The sequence below is a fragment of the Apodemus sylvaticus genome, chromosome 10 (assembly GCF_947179515.1).
Source record: "Apodemus sylvaticus chromosome 10, mApoSyl1.1, whole genome shotgun sequence".
In the NCBI taxonomy this organism is placed as follows: domain Eukaryota; kingdom Metazoa; phylum Chordata; class Mammalia; order Rodentia; family Muridae; genus Apodemus; species Apodemus sylvaticus.
The window spans coordinates 99,703,933-99,715,863 of NC_067481.1; the positions used below are offsets into that span (position 1 = coordinate 99,703,933).

Sequence of the window (11,931 nt, forward strand, 5' to 3'; positions counted from 1 at the left end):
CTACCCTGGAACTCACTCTGTAGACCAGGCTGGCCTCGAACTCAGAAATTCTTCGCCTGCCTCTGCCTCCCAGAGTGCTGGGATTACAGGCATGCGTCACCACCACCCGGCCTATTTACCATATTCTAAGGTAAGTACTGCTCAATTGAACTACTTCCTCAGCCCAAGAACACACACACACACACACACACACACACACACACACAAACTCTGTACTATAGCCCAGGATGGCCTCAGCTTGGCTATGCAGTTGAGGAAAACCTTGAATTTCTTACCCTCCTGTTCTTTCCTCCTGAGTGCTTAGATTACAGATGTTCATTCTGTACCTAGCCTCGTGTGGTGATGGAGATCAAACTCGGGGCTTTGGGGATGTCAGGTGAAGCATTCCCTAGCCCCAAGAACCATATTCGTATATCAAACTGGCTCAGAGGACTCGTTTACAAACCCTTTAGTTGTCAAAGCACAGCTTTTTGTACAAAGCAACTCCAGGTTCACGTAGATGCTCTAGGGTGTGTGTTTGAGGCCGGCTGCTGAGGAGGGGAGGAGCCTAGCAGGCTTGGGGCCAGGGCCCTTCAGCACTCATCGTCCTTGGAATCCTTGTTCGCTCGCTTTCGGATCTTGCCCGGTCCAGGGGCCATCAGCTGTCCAGGGGAGGCTGGAGCCAGGTTCACCCAGCCTGGCCCCCGGGGCAGCAGGTGACTCTCATTGAGTCTGAGGACCCGGTAGTTCTCGTAGTGAACATTGTGGGTGATGTCCTTCAGGTCCTGGAGATGAGAGCTGACCGAGGAGAGGCGAGTCAGCCTGGGCCAGAGTGGTCCGACCGTTTGCAGCCACCCACCCGATCACAGGGGGCCCCACACCTCACCGGATGAGCAGATCTCTCAGGAGAAGAAACTCACAGTGCGCCATGTTTTCCACTGCAAGACATGGGCTTAGCACAGCTCTGTTCTCTCAGAGCGCACAGCTGCTGCGTGTTATGGGGTCTTCTGGGACCCCTGTTGCCATGGCTCTCCTGTCTTATCCCACCTCCTCCTTCTTGGTCCATTCATTCACTCATTAATCCATTCATCGACTCACTCATTCATTCATTCGTGTATCCCTGGGACTTGGTTCCTACAACTAGTGAGCCTATCCTTCATCACAGATAATACTATGACCACGACACCAAAGACAAAATTAATGATTTTTTCTTCTTTTTTTGAGCCCAGAGCTTGTGTAGCCCAGGTTGGCCTTGGACTTGATCAGTAGCCGAGGATGACCTTGGACTGCTGATCTGCTGTGTCCAGCTCCCCTGTGCCAGGGTTGTGAATGTGCTACCATGCTTGGCTCTGTATGTTTTTGATCATGGTAATAATAATCAGGGAGCTGACTGAGGTGGTCCAGGCCTGTAAACTTAGCACCCGAGAGGCGGAGGTAGAAGGAAATCCTATTTCCAGGCACACGGTGGGGCAACATTAAGTTTTGGCAGGCCATGGTTGCCTTCCAGGCTTGTGCAGAGAAGGGAAGGCATACGAAGGATGCCGTGGGTGTAGGGCACGCCTGGTTTCCAACCCCCTACCCACGGCATGCCTGCTGAGCTCCCAAACCTACCTTCAATGATGCCCCATTTAGTCTTTCGGCCCAAGACACACCTCCCATTCACTATGTGCTCTCGGTCAGCCCCGACCACAGCAAAAGGGATCTGCTCCTAGAAGAGACGAGAAGAGACTCTGAGGCAGGAGATGGACACAAAAGACTAGGAAGTCCCAGGGCTGGGGAGATGGCTCAGTGGTCAAGAGTACTGTCTGGTCTCCCAAAGGTCAGCAGTTCAATTTCCAGCACCTACACGGCAGCATACAACTGTCTGAAATTCCTGTCTCAGGGGATCCAACAGCCTCGCATGGATACCCATGAAGGCAAAACCCCAATACGCATACAATAAAAATAAATAAAGCATATTAAAAACCCTAGGAAGTCCCAAAACACCAGCTGGAGTTCATAGTGCCCTCACTCCCTCTGTTAACAGGTGCATAAACGGTGCTGATGTGGGCTCTTCAGCGGATGGGGAAATGCCCACAGAATTAGATGTTAACAGAGTAGCCCAACCAAATGGTGGTGTTAACAACTCCCACATGGACAGTACAGTTTGGGAGCCGGGGAGTGGTGGTACATGCCCTTAATCACAGCACTGGGGAGGCAGAGGCAGGCAGATCTCCATGAGTTCAAGGCCAGCCCGGTCCACATTGTGAGTTGCTGGACAGCCAGGACTATGAAGATAGATCATGGCTCAAAAACCAACCAAGCACATAACAACAGAAAGCTCTCATGATAAGTAGAAGTTTACTTTTTTTTTGTTTTTGTTTTTGTTTTTTTGAGACAGGGTTTCTCTGTGTAACCCTGGCTGTCCTGGAACTCACTCTGTAGACCAGGCTGGCCTCAAACTCAGAAATCCACCTGCCTCTGCCTCCCAAGTGCTGGGATTACAGGTGTGTGCCACCATCGCCCGGCTAAGTAGGAGTTTACTTAAAAGATTAATTCCAGCTTTTTATTTATGTGTATGTCTGTATGCATGTATGTGTGTGGGGACCTGCAAGCCATCAAACATTGTTACAGGATATTTTGGGAGAGCTGCTTATCTCCTGAGGCTGGAACTCAGGTCATCAAGCTTGGTGACAACATATTTATCCACTGAGCCATTTCACCGGCTTTCTCATAAACCTAAAAGGTATAGATCTTTTAAATGTACTATTTTAATTACAAATATTTTGTTTGAGACAGGGTCTTGGTGGGACCCTGGCTGTTCTTTAACTTTCTGTATAAATCAGGCTGGACTTGAACCTACAGAGGTCTTTCCTACCTCTACCTCCCAAGAGCAGGGATTAAAGGTGCCCGCCACCATGACTGGCTTTGGTTGTTCTTTTTTTTTTTATGTATTTATTTTTCAAGATTAAAAACAGGGGTTGGAGTAATGATTCAGTGCTGTGAGAGCATGTGTTGTCCTTACAGAGGCCCCAAGTTCCATTTCCAGCACCCATATCAGGCACACACACAACTTCCTGGAACTCCATGTTGTACCTCCGTGCAACATGTCCCAAGGACCTGGGGTGGCGGGGACAGAGCCCAGGGCTTCGGCGCGCTCCACAGTATGCCATCATTGGCACAGGGCGAAGCCTGTTTGTTTTCTCTCCTCTGCGGCTGCTCTCAGACCACAACTGCAGGGTTGAGTAATCGCACCCGAGACTGTCTGGTCCGCAGATCTAAAATATCACTGTCTGGCCATCCACACAGAAGTTTGTCGGGTCCTACGCGTGTTTACTCATTTGTGGTTGAAAGCAGAGGTTCAAACTTAGCAGCTCCCGGTCCTTAGTCTGATTTTAGAGGTAAGGGATCATTGTACAGTCCAACGCAATGTAACATGTAACGCAGGCTAGCCATGCATTCACAATCCTCCTGCCTCAGCCTTCTGAGTGCTGGGATTACAGACCCATGTTGCCACACCAGGAACTAGGAGTTAAATTTTTGTTTTGTTTTGTTTTCTTCCAAGACAGGGTTTCTCTGTGTAGCTCTGGCTGTCCTGGAACTCAATCTGTAGACCAGGGTGGCCTCAAACTCAGAAATCCACTTGTCTCTGTGTCCTGAGTGCTGGGATAAAAGATGTGTCACCACTGTCTGGCACATATATTTTACTTATTTATTTATGTGTGAGTCTGTGTGTGTGTGTGTGTGTGCATGCACGCTCACGTGCATGAATACATCAGAGGTATTCATGATATCAGAGAAATATATAGCTTCTCTTGTATATTTTACATTTTGGTTGTCTATATTGTTGAGTAGTAAAGAGTTTTTTATATGTAAGAATGTATAGAAGGGCTGGGCAGTGGTAGTGTACACCTTGAATCCCAGCACTTGGGAGGCAGAGGCAGGTGGATTTCTGAGTTCGAGGTCAGCCTGGTCTACTGAATGAGTTCCAGGACAGCCAGAGCTATACAGAAAAACCCTGTCTCGAAACAAAACAAGACAAAAAACAAGCAAGCCAACAAACAAACAAACAGAAGAGTGACTAGAAGGATGTGTGTACGAATGGCTCTCCAGGTAGCGCCATGCTGGCAAACATTTTTCTGTGGGTTATGTGGATGTGATAAGAGTCATTTGTTGTTTGTCTTGAATTTGTGGACAGATGAGGAATTGTTACACACATTTCCTGGGATTGCAGGGAGGGATCCATTTTCAGAAGGAAAGGATGAGCGGGCAGGTCAGACGCCATCGGCGGTGCTGACCTCTGGCACGGTCTACGGCCTCTTACCCGAATCTTACTGTTGAGGAGTCTGTCGTTGACGTCCTCATCAAAACACTTCTGCGGGTACACATCGATGCCGTGAGTTTTCAGGTTCTGCTGGATCTGGGGAACCAAAGATCCATGACCTCAGCCCACCAACCATTCTGCTCCCTGCCCCCCCCCCGACCTAGCTCTGCCTTGGGCACCCAGATCACCCTGCTTCTGAAGGCATCGCGTTCTTCGATGGTCAGGCTGTCAGCCCGGGCGATCACCGGCACCACATTCACAGTCCGGCACAGCCGCCGCAGGAACTCAATGTCCAGGGGCCGTAGGCTACAAGACAGTAACAGTGGGGTTTGGGGTAGGTGAGTGAGGGAAGGAAGCCAGCCCAAAGCTGCTACCATGGATCCTTCTCATCATCCCTACCCCCATCCAAGCGGCCCTCCCCAAAGCCAGCGGGTCACCTCACCAGTGGCCAGTGGGTGGCACGAAATACACACAGCAGTGCACACGGGTGTCGGGGATGTGGCGCTGGCGGGTGATGAGAAGTTCTTCCTGTAGATACTGCTCATACTGTTGGTTGATGTAGCTCAGGATAGGGTCCCAGCTGGGGAAAGATGTCTCCTCAGTGCCACTCCCTCAGGACCCACTATCTCCTGGCCTCTGGGTGGTCTGTCTACGTGAGCAGAGGCACACAGAGACCTCCGCCTCTCTTCATTGATGTCTAAGCTTTCCTGTTCTTAAGGCGAGCAATATCAATGTCAATAGCCTTTATTGGCTGGGCCTGTTGTTCCAGCTCTTCAAGAAACTGAGGCAGGAGGAGTAGAAGTTCAAAGCCAGCCTGGATAATTTAGGGAAACTGAGTCTCAGAACAAAAAGCAAAAACTGGGCGCTGGGATACCCAGTTTTCGCTGTTTGCTAACACATACCACACCCTCTGTTCATTCTCCAGCACTAACACATGTGTATACTAATTAATATAATATATAACATGCTTACTCATTAAACGACAATTTGGCAGCATGGTTCAAAACACCACTATTTCTCACCTGGTGACCTGGTGACATTGTGTGTGTGTGTGTGCCTGTGCATGTGTGTTCATATGTGTGCACATGTATGTACAAGTATGTGGAGGTCAGAGGTCAATCTTGGCTCTCCTCCTTAGTTGCCTTCCACGAGAGCACTCTGCAGTTCTGGCTGACTTGGAACTCTCTATGTAAACCAGGCTGTCCTTGAGCTCAGAGAGACCCACCGGCCTTTATCTCCTGAGCAAGAGGTGGAATTAAAGGCAGGTACCAGCTGGGCATGGCGGTGCATGTTCTAATTCCAGTACTCAGGGGACAGGGGCAGGTGGTCTCTGTGAGTCTGAGGCTAGCCTGGTCTACACAGTAAGTTCTGTGACAGACAGAGCTACATAATGAGACCCATCTCAAAAAGAACTAACAAAAGGCAGGTACCACCTCACCTGACTTTACCTTGTATTTTTAGCTAGACTGATTAGCCAACAGAGCCCTAGATCCTTAGGTGTTCAAGACAAGCACTTTACTGAAGGAACCATCTCTCCAGTCACTCAAGAATCTCTTGACTCCTCTGGTGGGTCCTTCCTACTCTGGGCTTTTGTCAGCACAGCACTCCAACATATCCGATGACTGCCTGACGGACCATGCTCTTGGAGATCGAGCCCATGCTGCGGAGGCCTTCTAATGCTGAGCTGGAACTCAAAACGTATATGCTCAGCCCGTTTCTCACTTTTTCTTTTGAGATGACAGTCTTGTGGCTCCGACTGGCCTTGAACTCATGACCCTTCTGCTTTAGTTGGCAGAGTCGAGGGATTACAGAAGTATGGATGTCGGGTGCTTATATCAAGCACCAACTAACGCTGTACTAGATAGCATACTCAGCTACAGTGCTACGATTTTGGAGACTGAGAGGAATATACTTATTGTATACAGAAGGAAACAGAGCAGGGTGGTTTTCCACAGACCGTGCAGGGACAGGGGCTGCCCACCGCAGGACCCACCACTTGTCATTGTTGATCTGGTCTCCAAAGCCAGGTGTATCTGTCACTGTCAGCTTCAGCTTCAGTCCCTTCTCCTCGATGACTGCAGAGGGAGAGACATGGAAGAGAATGGCCCTGGCCGGGCCCCTAGGGGGGAAGCAGGGTCACTCACCATGGGTCACAGAGTGCAGCTCCAGTGTTTGTGGCATGGGTACATCCAGGTTGGGGGAAGTTGACTGCCATACTTTGGACTTAAACAGTGTGTTCACCATGGTGGACTTGCCAAGACCACTCTGCCCTAAGACGCAGAACACAGTGGCCATGTATGTTTGTTAGTATAGATAGCTCAAAGTGTGTGTGTGAGTGTGTGTGTGTGTGTGCTCCCAAGAGCTCACGCGCGCGTGTGCATGCACCTGTGTATGATGGTCTGAATGAGAATGGAGGAGGTAAGTCCCTGGGGAGGCCATTGAGATTTTAAAAAGCCTGGGGCTGGAGAGATGACTCAGTGGTTAAGAGCACTGACTGCTCTTCCGAAGGTCCTGAGTTTAAATCCCAGCAACCACATGGTGGCTCACAACCATCCGTAACAAGATCTGACACCCTCTTCTGGAGTGTCTGAAGACAGCTACAGTGTACTTACGTATAAATAATAAGTAAGTCACTTTTTAAAAAAAAAGCCCAGGCGGGCGTGGTGGCACACGCCTGTGATCCCAGCACTTGGAAGGCTGAGGCAGGAGGATTTCTGAGTTTGAGGCCAGCCTGGTCTACAGAGTGAGTTCCAGGACAGCCAGGGCTATACAGAGAAACCCTGTCTCAAAAAACAAAAACAAAACAAAACAAAACAAAACAAAAAAAAGCCCCAGCTCACACAGTTGGTTACTCCCTTTCTGCCCACGTAAGTCTTCAGAGCAGATGTGAGCCCTCAGCGACTGCTCATGCGTGCCTGCTGCTATTGCTTCCTTGCACGATGATCAGAAGCTAAGCTTCTTAAACAGTCTGCAAGTCCTAAGTGAATGATTGCTTTCATAAGCTGTCTTTAGCTGGGCATCGTGGCACATGCCTTTAGTCCCAGCTCCTGGAAGGCACAGAGGCAGGTGGGATCATTGTGGATTTGAGACCAGCCTGGTCTACAAAGTTAGTCAGTTCCAGGACTGCAGGAACTACATAGTGAGACCCTGTCTCATAAAACAAACAAACAAGCTGTAGTGGGTTGGCCTGATGCTGCTTGTATTCTACTGCTAATATTGTCCCCTCAAGATGAATCTGCTCCTGACAGTGGCCCCATTCCACTTCAAGGAAGATGATGAGCTTCACTAGCCTCCAACTGCTTCAATTGTGGCAAGCTAGCCACTGCGGGAATGCCCTAACTCTATTGTAAACAGATGCTGTCTAAAAAGGACAGATGGATGCAGGAGAGTCAATTGCAAACTCTCACAAGACAGGGTAAGCTAATCCTTCACATTTCCTGCTTCTTTTAAGGTCTGTCAGATGTTCTGGGCCAGAAGGCTGAAGATAGATGCTCCAATGTTACAAGAAATATTGGGGACTGTCCAGGTGATAAGCTATCTCATTTCTTGCAACCCTACGGTTCATACATACTCAAATAATATTTACTTCTTCTCAAATCTCTGATGGGGTTGAAAATTAGATATAATATTAAAATTAAACTTAAGTTGTTTAGCATTAAAGAAGGTGTTTTAGATTTTAAAAAAATGCTTTTTGGATGGCAATACAAGTTAAAATCAAAGATGATTTAGGCACAAAATTGTGAACTCAGTAAAATAGGATAGATGATAAAGTACCTCATCTAAATTGCAAAATACAAAAATACAAACAGCAAACAGACTGGACTTTTTTGAGACAGGGTTTCTCTGTATAGCTCTGGCTGTTCTGGAACTCACTCGAACTTAGAAATCTGCCTGCCTCTGCCTCCCAAGTGCTGGGATTACAGGCGTGCGCCACCACCAACCAACCAACCGGCCTGTGACCAGGTTTCTTACTGGAACCCAACACTTGCCCACTCTACCCCTGCCCAGCAGGGAGAGCAAGCAGGCGCTGGGTGCGGCCTTTGCCTTTCTGCACAGGCAGGCTCTCCAGTCTTCATCGCTGGTGGGAAGAACTTCACCGAGTTATTGCTCCATCTCCCTGAATGCTGCTGTTTTACTGCTGGGATGGAACCCACTGCTTACAGATGCTACTAGCAAGATCTATAGCCTCTGGCTGTTTTTTCCTCTAAAGATATGTTTATTTTAATTTTACATTCGAGTGCTTTGGATGCATGCATGCCTGTGTATCACATATGTGGAGTGCCCTCAGAGGCCAAAAGACGACATTGGACCCCCTAGAACTGGAATGACAGACAGTTGTGAGCTGCCATGTGGGTGATAGAAATTCAACACAGGGCCTCTGGAACAACAGCCAGTGACCTTAATCACTGAACCATTTCTCCATGCCCCTCTTTTTTCCCCCAGACAGTGTGTCACGTAGCCTAGGATAGCTTCAAACTGGCTAGGTTTGTTGAAAAAACCTTGAACTTTCTTCCTGACTCCATTTCCTACATGCTGGGATTACTGAGATTAGAGGCATGCACCACCATGCCCAGCTCCTCTCTCTCTCTGTCTCTCTCTCTCTCTCTCTCTCAACAGGGTTTCTTTGTGTAGTCCTGACTGTAGACCGGGTTGGCCTGAGCGCTGGGATCAAAGATATATGTCACCACTGTTCAGATCCCTCGCTCTCTTAAAACACCTTGTTTTGTTTACCTGTGTGTGTGTGTGTGTGTGTGTGTGTGTGTGTGTGTATACATGTATGTGTGTAGATGCTCATACAGTGGAAGAAGAGGACAACCTTTGCAACGGGCTGTCGTTCTGAACCATCAGATGAATCAGGATCCGCATTACAGCAAGGTCATGCATGGTCATTGCATCTGGAAGGCCCTTCAACCATGATTATCCTTGGCTGTGGCAATCCAGTTCTGGCTGATTTTGCATCTAGGGGCTCAACATCTCATGTATTTAATTTCAGCCCTGCTGTGAGCTGTTGGTCAGATGCCCTTGCAGATTGGCAGACTAAGTCCAGGACAGTGAGATGCCTCCCCTCACCCTCCCCTCTGGGGCTCTGCCCCTAACTCACCTACTACCATGATATTGAACTCAAACCCAGTCTTCATAGCCTTGATCCTCAGCTGGTCTAGCACAGCCTCAATGCCCACAGGACCAAACATCTCACAGGGTGGGGTCCTGGGGCTGGAGGGCCTCGAAGAGCACGGAGAGGGAGATCGCCTCTCATCCATGGGGACCAGGGTACAATGGTGCCTGTTGCTGGGAAATTTTTGGAGAGAAGTGTTGTGTTGCTATGGCTGGGCACGAAGGGGTTACTCTAAACTTTTAAGAAAGTTAAAGGGTGGTGATGGTGCACTCCTTTAATCCCAGAACTCTGGAGAAAGAGGCAAGTGGATCTCTGTGAGTTTGAGACCAGCCTGGGCTACAGAGTGAGTTCCAGGACAGCCAGGGCTACACAGGGAAACCCTGTCTCAAAACAAACAAGTACCCCCCCCCCCCCCATAAAAAAGGTCTTATGTAGTCCAGGCTGACCGCTATTCACTCTGTAGCTGAAGATAAGCCTAAACTAATCCTCCTGTCTCTGTCTCCAAAGCACAGGGGCTACAGATGTACCATCATGCTCTCTTTTGTATTATGCTGGGGAATTGAACCCAGGGCTTCATGCACACTGGAAAAACTATCAATTAAGCTATACCCTGGTCTATCCTGTCCCCAAGACTTTTATACTGTAGTTTAGGCCAAACTGGAACATCCTCTGTAGCTTAGACCAGGACAGCCTTGAGTCTGTGGCAATCCTCCTGCCTTGGTTTCCTAAGCGCTGGGATTATAAATGTTTACTGGCATGCCTGGCTGGGAGTTCTCACTTCTAAACCCTGACTGAGAGCATTGTTCCTGGCTATGTTCTATATCCCCTGATAAGACTGAGCCGTCCCAGGAGGAGGGATGGGGGCTGGGTCCCCATCCTGAGATATGCGGGTCTCATCCTTACAATAATATGTCAATGACCTTCCCACTCAGACTAGTATTTATGTCTAGACTGCAGTCCTTAAAGAGTCACAGTTAAAGGGAAAGTGTTATACTTGTCCCAATAGGGAACTTGGGGAAGGGGCTCATAGGTAGATCCCTTTCCTCAGGGGACAAAGAACAGGGTTGGAAAAGATGAAGAGACAGAGATAGATCTCACATGAAGAAAACACACACACACACACTCAGACACACACATATATACACACACACACACACTCACACACACACACTCAGACACACACACACTAGCGCGCGCACACACACAGGTCAGAGGTAAGTTACAGTGGGCAGAGGACAGCCTGGGAGGGGGAAGGGCAGAAGGGCAGGGACCCGTGGGCAAGTGGTAGAGGACACAGAGGAAGAGAATTGGCTCCTGTAGCACCTGGTGGATGAGTCCCTGGGGGAGCTGGGAGTAGCTGGCAGGCTGCGCTGAGGGGGAGGGGAGGGGAGGGCTGGCAGTTAGCCACAGAATCCCGACCTCCTTCCTGTGACCTACCCCCTCCCCCTCAGACAGGAGGGCCTAAGGCTAGGAACTCACCTGTTCCTGCTCCCTAAGCCGTGACCCTAACCTTATCACACAAGACTCCCAGACAGACAGGGATCCAGGCACCCAGTCAGCTCCCTCATCAAGGCTCCAGGCTGATAAAACCCAGTTTCCACTTCCCAACCCATGAGCCTTAGCTTTCTGGCCACTGTCTAGAGGCTGGCACTCCTATGGGTTAGCTAGAACCACCCGCTGGGAGCGCCAGTGCTGAGGAATCTGTATCCTATGAAGCTATGTTTACATCCCGGTCAGCAGAAGTCCAGGGTCACACTGACAGGAAATGGCCGAGCTGGAGAGGCAGGCAGGCTGTCGCCTCTGGTTCCTGCTCACAGGAAAATGTCCTATACCAGTTTGTTTCAGATGAGAAGGCATGCATGGTGGAACACACCTGAAATTCCAGCACTTAAGAGGCTGAGGCAGGAGGATTGTGAACTTGAAGCCATCTTCAGCTATACAGCTAAATCCTGTCTCCAAAAAAAAAAAAAAAAAAAAAAAAAAGAGCGTGAGGGAGGCTGCAGAGATGGCTCAGAGTTAGAGTGGCTGCTCTTGCAAGGATCCAAGTTAAATCCTCAGCACCCACACCTGATGGCTTATGACTGAGTGACACTCCAGTCCTGGGGGCTTTCCGATAACCTCTTTGGCCTTCTAGGGCATCACACACAGGATGCACAGACATTCTCACAGGCTATATATATATGTATGTATGTATATATATATACATACATACATATATATAAACATACACACACATAGAATAAGACAACGATCATAAAATAATTATTATTATTATCATTATTAAAGAGCACTTGTTGCTTTTGCAGAGGACGAAGTTTGGTTCCCAACACCCGTGACAGACCATTTACAACCTGTCAGGAGCCATCTAGGAAAAGTTAAAAACTAGCAGGTGATCTTCCTAAGATGGTTCCTCCATGGACTGGAAATCTATGATGAATTTGCTTCTTTAAGCAAGGCTGAGGGGATTACATCTGAGAACAGATTCCTGCTATTAATATGCTTTTCCTGTTATTATTAAACATATATAACAATC

At 48.7% G+C, this 11,931-nt stretch overlaps 1 protein-coding gene across 1 annotated transcript; it reads right to left on the reverse strand.

Annotated features, from left to right (window-relative positions):
* Window positions 1-572: 572 nt before the first annotated feature.
* Septin12 (septin 12) lies at window positions 573-10,744 on the reverse strand. Its single transcript, XM_052195716.1, has 10 exons — window positions 10,722-10,744; window positions 9,384-9,571; window positions 6,427-6,552; window positions 6,276-6,357; window positions 4,725-4,862; window positions 4,471-4,588; window positions 4,283-4,378; window positions 1,591-1,687; window positions 866-917; window positions 573-777 (listed from the first exon to the last, which is right to left on the reverse strand). The coding sequence occupies exons 2-10, from the start codon at window positions 9,541-9,543 to the stop codon at window positions 573-575; spliced, it is 1,074 nt and encodes a 357-aa protein (XP_052051676.1). The 5' UTR covers window positions 9,544-9,571; window positions 10,722-10,744.
* Between the last annotated feature and the right edge of the window lie 1,187 nt (window positions 10,745-11,931).